The 16,089-nt window shown below is 51.0% G+C and overlaps 7 protein-coding genes across 7 annotated transcripts; 3 read left to right on the plus strand and 4 right to left on the minus strand.

Annotated features, from left to right (window-relative positions):
* Nucleotides 1–934: 934 nt before the first annotated feature.
* BO88DRAFT_391097 (putative NRPS-like enzyme) lies at nt 935–4,175 on the minus strand (the record flags this gene model as incomplete). Its single annotated transcript, XM_025704987.1, has 3 exons — nt 935–2,059; nt 2,109–3,111; nt 3,160–4,175. The coding sequence occupies 3 exons, from the start codon at nt 4,173–4,175 to the stop codon at nt 935–937; spliced, it is 3,144 nt and encodes a 1,047-aa protein (XP_025561315.1).
* Nucleotides 4,176–6,279: 2,104 nt separating this feature from the next.
* On the plus strand, nt 6,280–6,721 carry BO88DRAFT_416487 (uncharacterized protein; the record flags this gene model as incomplete). The annotated part of the gene is made up of 3 exons (XM_025708253.1): nt 6,280–6,368; nt 6,422–6,565; nt 6,619–6,721. The coding sequence occupies 3 exons, from the start codon at nt 6,280–6,282 to the stop codon at nt 6,719–6,721; spliced, it is 336 nt and encodes a 111-aa protein (XP_025561316.1).
* A 422-nt stretch (nt 6,722–7,143) lies between these two features.
* BO88DRAFT_426763 (NmrA-like family protein) lies at nt 7,144–8,379 on the plus strand (the record flags this gene model as incomplete). Its single annotated transcript, XM_025708932.1, has 6 exons — nt 7,144–7,177; nt 7,233–7,303; nt 7,356–7,576; nt 7,628–7,709; nt 7,762–8,053; nt 8,114–8,379. The coding sequence occupies 6 exons, from the start codon at nt 7,144–7,146 to the stop codon at nt 8,377–8,379; spliced, it is 966 nt and encodes a 321-aa protein (XP_025561317.1).
* Nucleotides 8,380–8,623: 244 nt separating this feature from the next.
* On the plus strand, nt 8,624–10,691 carry BO88DRAFT_465256 (uncharacterized protein). Its single transcript, XM_025711399.1, has 2 exons — nt 8,624–8,854; nt 9,034–10,691. The coding sequence occupies exons 1-2, from the start codon at nt 8,639–8,641 to the stop codon at nt 10,666–10,668; spliced, it is 1,851 nt and encodes a 616-aa protein (XP_025561318.1). The 5' UTR covers nt 8,624–8,638; the 3' UTR covers nt 10,669–10,691.
* A 94-nt stretch (nt 10,692–10,785) lies between these two features.
* Nucleotides 10,786–11,635, minus strand: BO88DRAFT_391100 (PEX11 domain protein). Its single transcript, XM_025704988.1, has 3 exons — nt 11,436–11,635; nt 11,197–11,360; nt 10,786–11,143 (listed from the first exon to the last, which is right to left on the minus strand). The coding sequence occupies exons 1-3, from the start codon at nt 11,590–11,592 to the stop codon at nt 10,793–10,795; spliced, it is 672 nt and encodes a 223-aa protein (XP_025561319.1). The 5' UTR covers nt 11,593–11,635; the 3' UTR covers nt 10,786–10,792.
* A 106-nt stretch (nt 11,636–11,741) lies between these two features.
* BO88DRAFT_405953 (F-actin-capping protein subunit alpha) lies at nt 11,742–13,148 on the minus strand. Its single transcript, XM_025707031.1, has 7 exons — nt 12,998–13,148; nt 12,912–12,930; nt 12,710–12,825; nt 12,565–12,654; nt 12,464–12,516; nt 12,266–12,403; nt 11,742–12,216 (listed from the first exon to the last, which is right to left on the minus strand). The coding sequence occupies exons 1-7, from the start codon at nt 13,052–13,054 to the stop codon at nt 11,871–11,873; spliced, it is 819 nt and encodes a 272-aa protein (XP_025561320.1). The 5' UTR covers nt 13,055–13,148; the 3' UTR covers nt 11,742–11,870.
* Nucleotides 13,149–13,305: 157 nt separating this feature from the next.
* Nucleotides 13,306–15,737, minus strand: BO88DRAFT_444780 (uncharacterized protein). The gene is made up of 2 exons (XM_025710143.1): nt 14,325–15,737; nt 13,306–14,278 (listed from the first exon to the last, which is right to left on the minus strand). Exons 1-2 carry the CDS (start codon nt 15,477–15,479, stop codon nt 13,490–13,492), a joined length of 1,944 nt encoding a protein of 647 aa, XP_025561321.1. The 5' UTR covers nt 15,480–15,737; the 3' UTR covers nt 13,306–13,489.
* Nucleotides 15,738–16,089: the final 352 nt, after the last annotated feature.

Consider the following 16,089-nt stretch of genomic DNA (forward strand, 5'->3'; position numbering starts at 1 on the left):
AAGGGAAAAGTTTTGATGCTGGCAGACCTCCCGCCGCTTCGATGGCAACCGTTTCCCGCTGCTCTTATTTTTTTTCTGCTACTGACTTTTTCCCGCAGCCAATCAGAGACATCAAAAAGGCGGATCTGCCGCGGCTCACCGCTGTGGATCCTGCCACGTCACGTGGTAAAGCTCACCGCTTTCTGTATCACATGATGAGCTGATTTCCTGTTTGGGATAAGAACATTCCAGTCACTTCAAATAATCAATCTATCACCACAAGAACGTGTGCCAGACCCCATTGGTTCATGCACACTGCTGATCCACTCAATCCAATGCCTCATTTACTCGCAGTCAAATAGTGCCAGTGGTGACCGCTCAATGCCGTGGTTACGGTAATATGGCACTCCTTGTTATTCCTATCACCCGTACATGCATACTGTAAATGAGAACATGGCTCTCTATCTCTTCTCGAAATAAGATGGGAACATTCTGTGTCTGTCAGATTGGAATATTGTAAGAACATCTTGTACTGGACGTATAGTAATCGAAACCTTGAGTTCAAAGACTAGTCGGCTATATATAACCTACTAGGTCCACCCCTAGTCTTTATATATATCTACGCCGGCACCACCTTGTGGCGGATCAAGGGATTACTACCGTGATAATATTTTGACTAATATTTATTGGCATAGTCTACTCCACGCAGTATTAGGGAAGCAAGGAACTGTAGCAATGGAAACATACTATAATCCGAAGTGACTGTGCAAACAAAATTCAACCCTAACCAGCATACTGTGTATTCACTGATGTCCGATCCTACTACCAAGTAAAAAGTCTAGATCTTGCATCTACTTCGCACTTGAGTCACATATCCATAATATAATCATCTCAAAACAGCCAAATCCAACTTAAAATCACAAATACCACTGACTGATACCATATATAATCTACCTCAAACCCACGCAACCTCCCTAAACCACTCCACCATCTTGCCCACCAAACCCCCCTCCAACCCATCCACACTCAAACCCCTCAACCCCTCCGCCCTCTCTCTCGCCTTGTCCGTCACAAATTCCAAACCCCTAAACGGCTTCTTACTCCCATACTTCCCCTCCCAGAACCCAACCAACTTAACCGGCGGATTCTTCTCCGGATCCGCCACATCCCTCACCCGCTGAATCCACTCCCCAAACTCCACATCCTCAAACTCCAACCCGGCAGCCCTCAGAGCAGGAAGTAGATCCTGTGTCCAATGGAAGCTGTACGGATTCAGAATATTATACACCTCCACATCATCCACCCCCTTCTTCCTCCCCTCTCTTTCCTCCTGATGAAGCGTAACATCCATCACTGCCCCAGCAACAACATCGACCGGCACCCACCGCATCCTCTCATCCAATCTCGGCAACGCCCCCACCGTAACCGCAGCCCTAAGCATCAGCGGAATTGCCTCCGTGGCATTCCATACCCCGTGCTTAGTATCGCCGATGATCTGCCCAATACGGAGGACACGGGCGTCCAGGTAGGGCGTGGCGTTAGCGCAGATGTGTTCTGCGATGAGCTTGGACTGCGCGTAGCCCATGGATTGCGCGGCGGTAAGGGAGTCTGGGAGGGATTCCGGGATGGGGGAAACGGTGCTGTTTACGACACTGCTGACGGAGGAGCAGAAGTTGAAGGTGGCGGGTTCGGGGCGCTGGGCTTTTAGGGCTAGAGTGAAGAGGTTATGCAGGGTGGGGAGAGTGTCGTGTGCTAGACTGCTGAGTTGGAGGTTGAAGTTGACGGGCCAGGCACAGTGGATGATGTCGGTGGTTTCGGTAAGGAGGGTGTTGTAGGTTTCTTCCGGGAGGGAGAGAGTTGGGTGAGATAGGGCTGGGGCGGGGAGGGCGATGAGTTTGGCTTTGGAGGAGGATGAGAGGGGTGTGTAAAGGTGGCGGGCGTGGAGAGCGTCGTGGAGGCGCTTGTAGGCTTCGATGGGAGAGGAGGCGCGGATAAGGCAGTAGACTTTGTTCACGGAGGGGTTCTGCGCGAGTTGATGTGCAACGTGGCTGCCGAGGGAGCCGGTGGCGCCGGTGAGGACCTGTGATGGTTAGGAGGGTGTACTTGTTGAGATAGTAAAGGTGACTTACGACGTAACGACCGGGAAGGTCATTAGGACGTGGAACATGTGGTTCAAAGTGACTGAATTGTGAGATGAGTGCACGCATCTGTTCAGGGATCGGCTGAGAATCTGGAAGGGCTTCTCCAGACTGTACAGCGGCTAGGAAACGGGCGAGCACGGCAATAGTGGGCTGCTCGAAGGCAATATTGAGCCCAAGTTGTTGGCCCTTGGTGTCCAAGTTCTGGACGAGCACAGTGCGCAGTTGGCTGGCTTGTAGGGAGTCCATGCCCAGCGAGAAGAAATCGGCGTCATCTGTCAACAGGCTGGTGTCTTTGAGGGGCAGAATTTGCAGAATTTGCTTCTTAAGGAAGTCCCTCAGTTCAGGCTCAGACAGAACTAGCGTGCCAGTCATGGCGTCCACAGCGGCATAAACCTCTTCAATCAGAGGTTGGAAGTTCTTGTAGAAGGCTTGACGGATGATGGTGCCCTTGTCAGTCCGAGGGTAGGGAGTGTCTGCAGGCAACACTCGGACCATATTCTTCGAGAGTTGTCCAAACGCAGGGAGCGCCTCATGAGCCTTCTCAACAGCCGGCCAAATGCTGTCAATGACCTCCTCATCGGAGAGTGACTCGGTGCCAGGTGCACGAACGACAGCCAGTCCGATCTGAGCTTTGCCTGCTCCGAACGCAATGGCTTCGGCAACAGTGCTGCGCTGTCGAACTCGTCCTTCCAGGTCAAGTGGGTTGACCTTTTCTCCATTATATAGGATGATTGTATCGTCCAGACGAGCATAGTATTTGTATGCCTCCATGGTGGGATGCTTGACAAACAGGTCCTTGGTGGCGTACGAGCCATCAGGTCGGTTGGTCATGACCTTAGAGGGCCAGCCATCTAGACAAACTAGCTCGAATACTCCTGGAAAGCGCTCTTCAAATCTCAAGAATTTCTTGACATAGTCGGAGGGGCGGAGCCAGTCCCATCCCTTGTCTTCGCGAGGCCTGGTGGACATCATGAGCTGACCGGTCTCAGTTCTGCATGTGTGTTAGTCAAATATTCCAATGCGTTTGAGAAGCACTCACGATCCATAGTGACTGATGAGATGAACACCATTTTCGACCAGCAAGTTGCCCAGAGAGTCTGGGCATGCCGACCCTCCGAACATGACGGCCTTAAGCTTAGCCAAAGCGGAGATTCCCTCCTGTGTCTCAGCCAACAACTTCAGCGCATAAGGGACACCGTAGAATATTTCAAATTCATTCGACCCCATAATCTCGAGCAGATACTGCCTGGTCAATGGAAGATTGGCATTATAGAGATGCAGCTGTTTCTTAGCGTGAATTGTCCGGAAGAGACAGCTAATTCCATGATTGTGGTACAGCGGCAAAGTAACGAACCCCGACATGTTCATATGCCCCGAGTAATTCTTCAGTGCAGCAGATTGGGTGTGGAAAATAGGCTTCGGAAGTCCAGTCGAGCCACTGGAATGAATGATCCATGCGATATGCTTGGACTCAATCTTTGGGTCAAGGTGCGGGACTAGGTTCGTGTCGACATCCTCCGTAATGGGATAGTGATAGTTTTCCTCAGTCGGAATCTCATCAATGACAAGCTCAGGTACCCGCTTCTTGATATCTTCAGCCGTGTCTCGGAAAGAGCTATGAATGAAGATATGTCTCGATCCGGTCTTCTCCAGTAGCGAGACGTATGCATCCACGGATATTCTGGTTGATAGGAGCAGTCCACTGTGACTCAGCTTAGCCAGGGAAAGCAGCATCACCAGGTAGTTGAGGTCAGATGGTCCCAGTAAAGCGATGACTTTGGGGGTTTCAGCTGACGACTTCCGAGGCGGAATGCGGTCTGATAGCACCTTGGACACGCGGTATGCGAAGACATCCAGTTGCTGCAGTGGATAGTCCACATATTCGATGCCGGTGCTCGGATAGGAGATGATGGGCTGTGCGGCTCCAAGTGATGCACGCTGGCGGACAAGCTCGTCAATTGTCGAAGGCTCTTGGGATTCCAAAGGAAAAATGACATCGTCTTTAGATAGAGGCTCTTGTAGTATGGGCGGTTGTGGTGCGATTGTAGAGAGCATCTTGAGTATTTGGAGGGTATTGTTGCATAGACAAAGTGTTTGGTAAGTGAATTTGATCTTGAGTTACGTTTCTCAATCGTTGAGGAGATGTTAGTCTTTAAATTAGTCCCAGATACTCTATTGATCAATGAAGACGATGTGTGATGCTGTGATGGAGGGCTCGGAAATGCTAGCGCTGATCGGATATTTATCCGACCAACTGCCTCCCGCAAACATCGCCGGAGACAGCACACTCACTCATCGAACGCCGTAGTATATAAATATTTGGTAGTTATCAATGTTAATACACGGGGTAGTTAGAGTGTGATAAGAGGTCATATTGTTGTTTTCAACTTTCAGAACTATGGTCACAACTCGAGTCACTTCACTTAGTTTTCCAGGTAGGGTTTGCACGATTGCATACTCGAGCTACAAAACAGCTTTTCCGAGCAATCAATACTGAGGAGTTCTGGAACCGTGGGAGAAATATGGAACATCAAGACGGGGGCAGATGATGTAATAAAGGAGAAGTTTCCGAGATGACAAAAAGCATACTCCGGAGTAGAGGGAAGAACGTTTTCAAGGCGAATGCGGGGTGTGAGCCGATCGTGAAGATCCACTGCGGATACCTCTCTGGGGGGTCATTTGCCAACTATCCCGCTGGTTACGGATGCATGTCCTGTCCTGACAGGATACGTGGAGCTGATATCCGCTGTTCACTAATCACATGCAGTATTAGGCCGACGGAAAGTAATGTCAGGTGCGGAAAGGCACAGACACTCTTGAAAGGCGACTCTGCCTCTGATCGGATGAAAAACTACGCCAGGTAGTCACCAATAAGTGTTTTATTTGGCAAGTTGTTAGTTTCTATAATATGAAAAGATTGGCTTGAAGCCAACGGCATATTATTGGCCAGATACAAGCCATTAATTGAGGGTTAGAATCCTCATAGGCACAACTGAATAGAATAATGTAAGACATTAGAAGAGCTAGAATATCGATTTGCTACTGCGTAGCAAACTCTCTCGAACAAAGAAAGGGGTGAAGTAAATTGAGGCCTTGATTTCACACACACACCAGGTCATCAGGAAAGTGCAAGCCACTATGAAGCCTCAGCATAGCTAGCATTCACTGAATCCCTCTAGTCCGCTACTATCAGAAAGGTCACCTGTCTGGAATGCTGTTCTTGGTCTGATGTTTGGGAGGGATCTTGGGAGCCTGTCAGCATCGAATTGTATGAGAGAAACGACATCAATAGACGGAATCCTTAACCGGTGGGCCGTGGGGACTCAGATCTTTACGTACCATGGTTCTACAGTGATGAGTTTTGGAGTTTCGGACATACTAGACGATTGAGTAACATGGAGGTTATTCGCCGATGGACGGTGACACAGAAATTATTCATTGGTTGCGTTCACACATTCCGAAACTGTAGGAGAGATCATCAGATTGAACAAGGGATCCTTTGCATCCATTGTTACACAGTGGGGTAATCAGATCCATAGTAAGCTTATATATCCTTGCTGGAACGAGCTCTAGGAAGCAAAATGCTTATATCTGAAGCTTAGATAGCCGAACTCTTTGCCCTCCAGCTTATGTCAATTGTGTAAGCAGCGATGAGCCTCTGGACGGACCTAAGATGCATCTTGCAGTCGCCCTCCCATAGAGCGTACATGCTGGTTCGACATCTCATCTATTCATGTACTGGCAGGAGAGCATCATTGGCAAAGCTTAGGCCTCTGTAACGCGAGCTGCAACCATAGGATGCTGTGAAATGCTCGTATCTGCATCTCTCAGGCAGCATCTACACCTTGTTGCGCATTCTCCACTCGCCTAGGCAGCCTCTGACGGACATCTACATCATGATTAACCTCACTGTTCAACCGATTAACAGTTGAATGAATATACTGACTGCATTTATAGTCATATATCGTCGCCACCTTTGGTCAAAGCACTTCTGGATCCCTGCCTCTATCGAAGGCTTTGTACACAACCGCGGGTATATAATCGAGCAGTTCCTCTCGCTCATTTCTGCTCTCAATATCATGCCATCGGTGTGATCGGTGTTCGAACTTAACATATTTCATCTTTCAAAGATTTAGTCTATCATTATAGATCTTCCAACATGCTTTGGGAAAAGCCAGGTGGCGGTGAACCAGCCCAGACTACCTGGGACCTCAAGGAGCCCTTGACGGTCAAATGGTCCCACGTCTCGTGAGCTTTTGCCCTAATATTTATTTATATGTACGATTGCTTACTGGAAACAGAGGAGAGGAAAACAAGACCTTTTGCATCTACCTCACCAACCGCGTTGACTATCCTCCAGTGACGGAGCTGGTCCTGCGCTACGCGGTCATGGGCCGAGATGAGGTTACCATTCTTCCACCCGGCCCGATGGATGTCCCTCTTAAGTATGTTATGCCTAATAATTAGGAATAGCCATGCGTGCTAATATATCTCCTAGTTGCAATTACCGCCTTTGGGCTAGTGCTTGTGGAGACCCTGAGACTATCTATGCCGAGACGGAGCTGTTCTGCATTGACGTTAGGGACAATGCTGATCTCTAGTTGATGCGCCAGCTACTGAACTTGCTGCATGGCGCAGGGTATTTCTGATACGCTTTGGCTTGAGCTATTAAAGGGGTTAATGTCTGAGATACGCCAATTACAGTCAGGTGTTTAGCATTGTTGACCTTCAAGCAACCATCGCTAGTATGCACTGATGTTATTTCCGATATTCGACCGAATCTTTCTTGTAGATGCTGTCTTAATCATCAAAGCAAGTAAATTAGTCATACATGGGATGTGAATAATTCAAGATTCGATCTTTGATGGTGCCATAACTTCGGCCGAACTCTCGGTCCAAGCCAGTATATAGACCAGCTGTCTCCGACACCGTTGAGCCCAACAATTACAACTTCAGTTCCCACAAACCATAAGAGTGATTGATCTTTTTACCCAGGCGGTTTTTCCTAATTCCCTCTTCGATAATGGTTAAAGTTGCAATTGCTGGAGGCTCCGGCGGTACACTCGTCCATCGTTCCTGCTCTCACCAGTTATATCACTGACACTCGAACAGGTGTTGGCCGGGAGGCTATCGACGGACTTATTGCTGCGAAGAAGCATGCAATCATTGTTCTGACCAGAAAGGTTCGTCATGTCCGATCACCGTAGTCAATGAAGGTATTGTTACATTAACCAGTCTATGCAGGACAGTCAAGCCCAAGAACCTACCCAAGGCATCACTTGGGTCAAAGTCGACTACAACGACACCACTCAACTGAACAAGGCTCTTCAAGGAGTGCACACCGTTCTCTCCTTCATCACCACGCAGGATGATCCCGGAAGCACCGCTCAGAAGAACCTCATTGATGCGGCTGTTCAGGCCGGAGTGAAGCGCTTTGCGCCGAGTGAATGGGCTTCGTGAGAATTTTATCCCACTTCTACTATCATCCAAACACTAACCTAGTACAGCTCCCGCTTGGACTACTTGGACTGGTATGCCTACAAAGGCGAAACGCGCCGGTATCTCCAAGAGCTGAACAAGGATAATAAGGTACGATCGTACAACATTCCACCAGGCGGAACATCTAACACAACTCAATCAGGTCCTCGAGTATACCCTCTTCCAACCCGGCGTGTTCGTCAACTATTTGACCCATCCACATCAATCGGCCCGCCACCTGCCCTCAATCGAGACCCCCTTCGACTTTGCCAACCGCCGAATGATCTTGGTGGACGGGGATGATGAAACCCGTATCACCTTGACGGCAGTTCAGGATATTGCTAGAGTTGTGGCCAGAGCTGTTGAATATGAAGGCGAGTGGCCAGTGGTTGGAGGTATCCAGGGTTCTAACATCTCCATCGGTGAGTTTATTGCTCTAGGCGAGAAAGCTCGCGGTGAGTTTCTTTCCTACAACTTTACATACATGAAAATATGTCCTGACTCATTATCTCCAGGTGGGCTCCCATTTACCATTGAGCGAGTGAAGGCGGAGGACTTGGAAGCTGGGACGTGGGAGACGTCGTGGACACCAACAGTGGATCACCCTTCCATTTCGCCCGAGCAGGCGGCAGTGGCCTCGAAATATATGACCAGCAGGATCCTTTTGGCGGTTAATGCTGGATCCTATGCCGTTTCGGATGAATGGAATAGTCTGCTGCCTGATTTCGAATTCACCCCCGTCGAGAAGTTCTTGACTGAGGCGTGGAAAGGAAAGGCTTGAGCATGCGGTTGAGAAGGGTGATGCGGACATGCAGGTAGAAAGTTCTATCTAGCTTAGTAAATATAACGCGTGGTAAAAGGCAGTATTTAGCCATAGCGTATTCTACTAGGGCTGATGTGAGCATGGCCTTGCTCCGCCGAGTTCGGGCGAATCCAACACCTTAGCCCGAGATCCTCCCGCAGAGCGTCTCATCATTCCCTGCTCCCTCAGCTTTTGACCGAGAGACACGGAAGTCTGCCTGATAGTGGCTGAAACGAATATGGAGGAGCGCTCCCAAGCGAAACGGAAAAAGGTCCGCAAGGGCACAAAGAGCTGCTGGGAATGCAAGCGGCGCAAGGTTCGCTGTATCTTCAGCTCCTCCTCCAACGCCATCTGCGATAACTGCAGACGACGGGGATCTAGATGTATCAGTCAGGAGCTCCCTGATAGCCCTATACCTACAAGAAAAGACTGGGTTGATGCTCGGCTCGACCGAGTAGAGAGGATACTCGAACAGCTGGTTGATCCGGGCAACCGAGCGCTATCTCCTGAAAATCAAACCGAATCCCCTCCCAGTTTGGGGACATTGGATAGTTATGCGGACTTTAGTCGAGAAGATCAAGTGAGCCTAGTCCTCACATACACATTCCAATTTTCCAATGCTGATACTTCCAGGTGCCGTACCCAGCCAACAACATCCCCGCAGGCCCGTATGAGAGCACAAACCGCGATCTTCTCGCGGCCTGGCCCAGCCAGAGGGAACTCAATCATATTTACAATCTCCCTGTTGGCATATCAGTATATATGAATTATGAAATCTGGGCCCCAAACCCCTTCCCCACAGACGACAGCCTACCAACTCCGCAAGAAATGCTCCAATTACCAGAACCAAACTCCCACCCCGTCATAATCGCACGCAAACTGCTCATCCTCGCCATCTTTCTCCAAGGCATATCCCCATCCTCCATCCAAACCCTATCTAACCTATCCATCTCCCACCACGACATCATGACCCGCGCCGTCACCTGCGCCATCAGACTAGTAACCACAAACGACGAGCTCAGTGGCTGTATCGAAGGCCTGCAATGTATCATGCTCGAAGCTCAATACCAGAACTACGCCGGTAATCTCCACCAAGCCTGGTTAGCCACCCGCCGAGCCACGGCCATCGCACAAATGCTGTCTCTCCACCGAGGGCTTCCCCCATCATCCCTCAAGGTTCTCGATCCAGCTACGCGCGAGACCCTAAACCCAGATTACCTGTGTTTCCGCCTCATCGAAATGGACCACTACCTCTCCCTCATGCTCGGCCTACCACCTACCAATCTCGAAGCACGATGCCTCTCCCCAAAACTTTTAGAGACATGCACGCCTCAAGACCGCATGCACCGCATGCACTGCATTATAGCAGGCCGTATCCTCCACCGTACCGAAGCAGACATCAACAGTGTCTCCGTTACGAACGACATCGACCAAATGCTCCAAAACGCAACCGCCCAAATGCCTCCTCAGTGGTGGCTCATCCCAGACCTAACAGCCAACCAAGCCCAAACCACCATCATCCAGAATACCCTCCGCCTAAACGCCCACTTCACGCACTATCAACTCCTCCTCCGTCTGCACCTCCCCTACATGCTCCGCTCATCCCACTTCTCTACGGCATATGACCAAAGCAAACTCACCATCATAACCGTGAGTCGCGAGATAGTAGCGCGGTATATCGCTTTCCGCGCCTCGAATCCAGCACATTACTACTGTCGCGGGGTGGATTTCATTGCTTTTGTGGCGGTGACGGTACTTGGTATTGCGCATATTGACTCATTCAGTAATATGCAGCCTGGGAAGGGAACGATAGTCAGTTTCCTCGGACATAGTCGACCGAGTGACCGCGGGATGATGGAGCGGACACTTTCTATTATTGAGGGTATGGTGGAGTCGGGGTCAGGGACGGATGAGATTGCGGGGAAATTGGCGGGTATAATGAGGCATTTGTTGAAGGTGGAGGAGAGTGCTGCTGGTGGTGTAGGATATACAGCTAGGGAGGGCGATGAGTATGCGAGGGGAGGAGGAGGGGAGTATGATGGAAGGGTAGGGGATGGGGGGACGAGTCTGCATGTCTATGTTCCGTATTATGGGACTATTGGGTTTGAGAGGAGTGAGAAGGAGAAAATAGTGGAAGAGGAGGGTGGTGGTAGTAGTGAAGAGTGGGATATGCATGCGGTGGATGTGGCGCTATTCAATAGTTTGTTCGGAGATATGGTGGTTCCTGATGTTGGGGAGGAGAGGTGGGAGGACTGGACGGGTGTATAGAGACGAAGAGTAAGTGAACGAATACTAAACTATTTGGATCTCTACAAATATCACATGTTTCCTGCACTCTATATCTACCAACATATAAAGTATCTGAATACCCTCAATAATCTTCGCCGGAGGATTAAACAGCATTCCACATATCCCACCCCGAAACAAGGGTACTAACCACCATCCCAACCCCGACCCCCAACTGTCCCATTTCAATCCACCCCAAAAAGGTACCAGGGATGAGCAAATCACATGCATCAACACAGAGCATCTTCTTCAGTAGCGAGAAGCGGTTGATGGAGGGAGCTTGCTGCTGCTTCTTCTTCTTCTCATCCTTTGTCTCAGACGCAGATGCCGCCGAAGAGAAGGTAATATCATAAGCAGCACTCAAGATTGAGAACCCCAGCGCATAGAACCAGAATTTATTCGCTTCTGTCAATATGGCTTTGTTGTAGGGGTTTGGGTAGATGGATGTTGCGTGTAACTTGCACACACTTTAGTATAAATTTGGGTTTGGATAATGGATGGGGCACATACCAGGGTTAAATCCTCTAACAAGAAATAACATCCAAAGCAGGACCATTTACTTATCTCAATGATTGTCTTGATGACATTGTTTTGAGCGGAAGAGGGGCTGCCCAGCAGGGCAAATGCTTTATTGAAGCAGTCGATGAAGTTGAAGAAGCGGAGGAAGCGCCTTGCTACTCATATTTCAATATACATTGATCATAATAATGGATGCAGGGATTTAGTAGGATTATTGGGGGAAAACTAACTCAATGCAAACTGTGTCTTGGCGGTGTTGAATCGCGAAATGGACTCATTCTGTAGAGTGGGTATTTGCAGGGCCAGCACGCAGAAGGATTGGACGAGACGGAGGGTCTTTTCGAGACCTGGGGTGGTGCGTGTAAAACGGTATAAATGGTCTAACATTTTCCTTCTATTGCTCTGGGGGTTTATGTGCGGGGATATGCAGTCTATTGTTGATGCGTTATTTGGCGGCGGTGGGTAACGACGCGGTTTAAGTAACTCCGTACTAGGGATTAATTAGGCTATTTGCCAAGGGGCTGGTATGGCGGGTACGCGATATCGGCTCAGTATCCGCTTATCTATCATATTCTCCCCATCATCATCACAACAAAATGATATACGTGACATGTCACTTTCAAATGCACACAATTGTTCAACGCTAATCTACACATCTACAGCAATCACCGACCTCCCGCAATATCCTGTCCCAGCCGGTACCCTCCGACCTTCTCCCACTCAACCTTCTGCCGTGTGATCGGCAACTGTCTTCGCAGCCCCTTGAATACTCCCTCGGCCGTGCTCACAAACGCCCGGTTCAACTCCTCCTGGTAATCGCGCTCCGCAGCCGCGATCCGCGAGATGATGGTACTGGCATCCACGGATTGCACCGACAGGCTCACCGGCTTGTTAGTGTTGAGGGCCACGTTGCCGTCTTCATAGTAGTGCACATCGACCTTGATCTGGCCGGAGATGGTGGTCGAAGAGGAGTTCACGGGGAGGGTGTAGATGGCGCGGAAGCGGCCGTTCCTGTCACCAATTAGTGATTCATCATCTAGGACCTGAAATGGGAGTGTACCAGAAGTTATTAGGCGAGTAGCGGTTCGCAACGAGGACAATGGCTACGGCGGTGTCGTCCTCTATCGGGTAGACGCCGTAGCTGCAGGTGCGGTAGTGTTCGGTGGCGTGTGCGGAGAGGGACTTGAGGAGGGATTTGCTGCAATTCTGTTAGCAATACGGCCCGTGATTGAGTCAGATACAAGGGAAAAGAGCGTACATCAAATCCGCATTCTGAGACTCCAGGACGTACGACTGTGCTGCCGATGCTTCCTATTCCCTGTCAATTTCTTGTCTTCCCAATGGCTTATGTCCACCCACCTGCGTGACATGGTCCACCTCAAACGACGTCTGACTCTCCACATCGAAGTACCGGTTTCCCTCGAGCTTGTTGTATTCGCTGATCAGGACCTAGAGGGTGTCAGGACGGTCGGTCGACTCCACCATTAGGAATGTAGCTGCCTACCACCTGGCTCGCGCCGGGAAGCTTCACAGTCGCCAGCTGTGTCTCATTGTAGCGCTCGAAGGCCGGTGCGAGGGAGGGGATGATGTCGGGACCGTCGGAGGTGAGAGCCTTAACATCTGTGAACCTGCTTAGTATGGGCTCGGGGCGGGGTACGATGCGGATGGCAACGATCGAAATGAAGGGTCTGGGTTGCATTGCATACCTGCGACGACGTCTGCGAGCTGATAGATGCTGTTAGCTATGATCGGGGGCATGCAGGTATAGGAGCATGAGGGGGTAGCTGCCTACCTCGCCGGGCGGGGCACCCTCGATGAAGGAGGATGCGAGTTCGGTAGTGGATGCCATGGATAATTATGGAACGTACTCAGCTGCCAGAGTTGAGTATGTTAAAGGGTAAAAGTAAGCTAGTCAGGGATTAAGCACGAAGGATAGAGGGGCAGTGGATGCTGGATGAGCAGATGGAGCTCCGATGTCAACACGGAGTTAGCGCGAGTCCCGCCGAGGCCGCACGTGGCCCCTGACCTGCCGCTATCCGTATATCATTTCTACAACACTACTATGTCACTAAGGTCTTACAAGCAACTCTGATACATTCACTTCAGTATGCAGTAGATTGTTTATTAATATTAGTTACGATGCAGTTAAGCTATGTCCCAAGTATAGCACCAATAAATGCAAAGATAACGCCAAACTCAACCGATCCCGCTAACAGCATTGAATCCTTAGTCGATATCGAAGAATGTTGTAATAGTTATAATGATGTAGACAGGCTCAGCCAGCCTACTCAATGCTCATGTTCATGAAGCCATCGCTGGTTTCATTCATCCCATGCAGTCCTACTCGTTTCAGGGTTCCGGTATGGTTGTTACCATTGCGAGGTCCATTTTCGGTGACAGGCCGGTCGGGGAACAGCGAGCCAAGGTTCGATCTTGGTGGCCCCCAGATGCTGGGACTCGTGTCTTTGACCACCGGTGAATTAGGCATGACCGGGCTACTCTGTGCGCTCATGCTTGGCGATACCGCTCGCCGCTTAAAGAGGTTCGGATCGAAATCATCATCCCGACGGCGTTTCCTCCTGAACTCACCAACAAACCCAGCTGGGGCGCCCTGAGATGCTTCACTTCGCGAGCCGGGACGCTCGCTGGGTTTAGCGAACTCTGTGGTCGATCCTACGGTGGTGGATGGCGTAATGTCCATAGCAAGGTCATCTTCCGAGACCGATGAAGCTCCATGTCGGCGTTGGGGTGGGGGCGGGGTGCGGTAGCGCTCGTCGAACGAATTCCAGAACTCGACTCCTCCCGAGTTTCGGTTGGCCTGATCGATGAATTTTGGTTCGTCCGGTGTCGTCATTCCGGCTTTTGGAGGGATTTCCTCTGGGGTTTGCCCGTGAGCAACAGGAGTGGACGTGTCGAGAGCCGACAAATCACCCAGCGGCGATTTCGCTTCAACGTCAGGTTCGTTCTCTTTGACTTGTCGAATAACTTCCGCTTCTCGCTTGGCCTCGCTATCAATTGGAGCAGACTCCTCCATCAATGCCGCCCGGATACGCGCAAAGGTTTTCGTTTTTGGCTAACAGAGTCAGATGCATCCTATGTGATCGGAATAAAGTACTTACGAGTAAGCTCCCACGACGGGTAACGGCCCGTCGAATTACCCCCAAAGGCCCGCCTTCGGAGTTCGATGTGCTTGGGCTCTGCCCACGCGCACCGCGGTTCTCACCCTCGTCGCTGACATCTGAAAGGCGCAAATCCCGCGTACCCATGCTGAGACTAGCCCGTCGGGCACCTGCGCCAAAGTAACCCCCATTCTGACCTTCGATACTCTTCATCACGGGTGGTGAGAGAGGACCTGGACTCTGCTTGGAACTGCCACTAGCACTGCTGGAGCTGTGCCTGCTTCGTCCCTTACGGAAACGGGCCCGCTGGAAGCTCATGAGACTCGCGGCTGCTTGCGAATAGCCGCCCATCCACTCATTTCCTGGGCTGGACACGTTCCCTACAGCAAACGGACTCATTCCACCTCCCAATCGCTTCGCCTGGGGTGTATTGGTGATCATCATGTCGTCGCGGTCTCCAATCATGGGTTCGTCATCCTCCTCACTACTGCTTGTATCGGATTCCATCATGTTGACGCTGGATACCGAGCTCGAGATTGTGGCCTTGTCGGCGGGGTTCGAGGTGGAGAACTGAAGGCCAGAGACTGAAGCTGGCGAGCCGCGCCGCTGCGGGATGTTTACACCGCGCCCGCCAACAGTCGGGGAGGAGTCCGGGGACGCTTCTGCAAGGGTCGAGTGATGGAGATTGGTGCAAGCTCGCGAAAAGTCCAGGCCTCGGGAACGACGGGGCAGCACGGAGCCCGGCGAGCCGTAGATGGCCGAGGAGTCGAGCTTCGGGGAAAGCGGGGCACGATTGGATAAGGATAAAGGTCCGGAGGATCTGGCAGACAGGTTCAACGAGAGACTCTGCATGGACGGCCGCTGAGGCGTTTCGGGGGTCGAGGAGAGGGAGGAGTCATCTTTGCTGGGCGGGCGGGAATCATCGTGATTGATCGGCATGGCGGAAACTGGTTTTCCCGCATCGCTCAGCGAGCGAGTATTCGGTGAAGGGCGCAATGGAGGCCCAAGTGTAGGTGTGTTTCTGTCGCCGACATGGTCGGGATCGGTGCCTGAACTGGTTTGCCCGGTCCGCTGCGACAGTTGTTCGCTGAGCCGACTCGCGAATGGGATAGCCCGGCTATGGGATAGAGTTGAAGGGGTGCTAGACGACGTCATGTTTGCAACTGAGACCACTTTTTACACGTGTCACGGTGGCAGTTGTGCGTATCAGACCGCATGGAACATGGTGAGGTTCTCACGAAATTCTCCCGGGGCGGTTAGTTCAGGTGGTAGGCTTCACGATAAGGAGAGGGTTAAAAAGGTCGAGACAGTATGGCGTGGATAGAACGTGGGATGGCAGTTACTGTTATGGCCTGGATGGATGAGAGACAAAGATAAACATCAACACATGATGGAGAGGTCAAGCAAAGCGCCAGACGCGGTTGAGGCCATCCGCACGCCCATGCCTGCCTCAGGTTGGCCAATCCTCCGCCAGTCCGGTGACGCCCTTGACGTCCTGCCCGCCACTTCCGGCCAATCATACGCCATCTGCCCCGCCTCTAGGCTCGCCCTATGATTGGCGCGCGGACCCTGATCGTCTTACTGCCTTAGGCCTCTCTGTCGTACTATTTATACTCCGAATGTAGAGCTCTCTACGGCCTAAGTAGCTTAGTGTAAAGTGAGTACCGCGCTCGCTCTCCAGACTATGATTGAATCCCGAGTATCTTTGCCACAGTGAAGATCCTATGGCCGCAATGGCTCACATGCAGATGGCATTATATTCTGC

This window comes from Aspergillus vadensis (assembly GCF_003184925.1).
Source record: "Aspergillus vadensis CBS 113365 unplaced genomic scaffold BO88scaffold_16, whole genome shotgun sequence".
NCBI lineage: Eukaryota > Fungi > Ascomycota > Eurotiomycetes > Eurotiales > Aspergillaceae > Aspergillus > Aspergillus vadensis.

What these genes read in the sequence shown, in the direction of transcription:
- BO88DRAFT_465256 (XM_025711399.1), top strand. Translation starts at nt 8,639, where the DNA reads ATGGAGGAGCGCTCCCAAGCGAAACGGAAAAAGGTCCGCAAGGGCACA. An exon ending in TTGATGCTCGGCTCGACCGA is followed by an intron (nt 8,855 to 9,033) that starts GTAGAGAGGATA and finishes TGATACTTCCAG; the next exon opens with GTGCCGTACCCAGCCAACAA.
- BO88DRAFT_391100 (XM_025704988.1), bottom strand. Translation starts at nt 11,592, where the DNA reads ATGTTAGACCATTTATACCGTTTTACACGCACCACCCCAGGTCTCGAA. An exon ending in CAAGACACAGTTTGCATTGA is followed by an intron (nt 11,361 to 11,435) that starts GTTAGTTTTCCC and finishes AAATATGAGTAG; the next exon opens with CAAGGCGCTTCCTCCGCTTC. An exon ending in TGTTAGAGGATTTAACCCTG is followed by an intron (nt 11,144 to 11,196) that starts GTATGTGCCCCA and finishes AGTGTGTGCAAG; the next exon opens with TTACACGCAACATCCATCTA.
- BO88DRAFT_405953 (XM_025707031.1), bottom strand. Translation starts at nt 13,054, where the DNA reads ATGGCATCCACTACCGAACTCGCATCCTCCTTCATCGAGGGTGCCCCG. An exon ending in AGGTGGACCATGTCACGCAG is followed by an intron (nt 12,517 to 12,564) that starts GTGGGTGGACAT and finishes GACAGGGAATAG; the next exon opens with GAAGCATCGGCAGCACAGTC. An exon ending in TACTCGCCTAATAACTTCTG is followed by an intron (nt 12,217 to 12,265) that starts GTACACTCCCAT and finishes AATTGGTGACAG; the next exon opens with GAACGGCCGCTTCCGCGCCA.
- BO88DRAFT_444780 (XM_025710143.1), bottom strand. Translation starts at nt 15,479, where the DNA reads ATGACGTCGTCTAGCACCCCTTCAACTCTATCCCATAGCCGGGCTATC. An exon ending in CCCGTCGTGGGAGCTTACTC is followed by an intron (nt 14,279 to 14,324) that starts GTAAGTACTTTA and finishes TGACTCTGTTAG; the next exon opens with CCAAAAACGAAAACCTTTGC.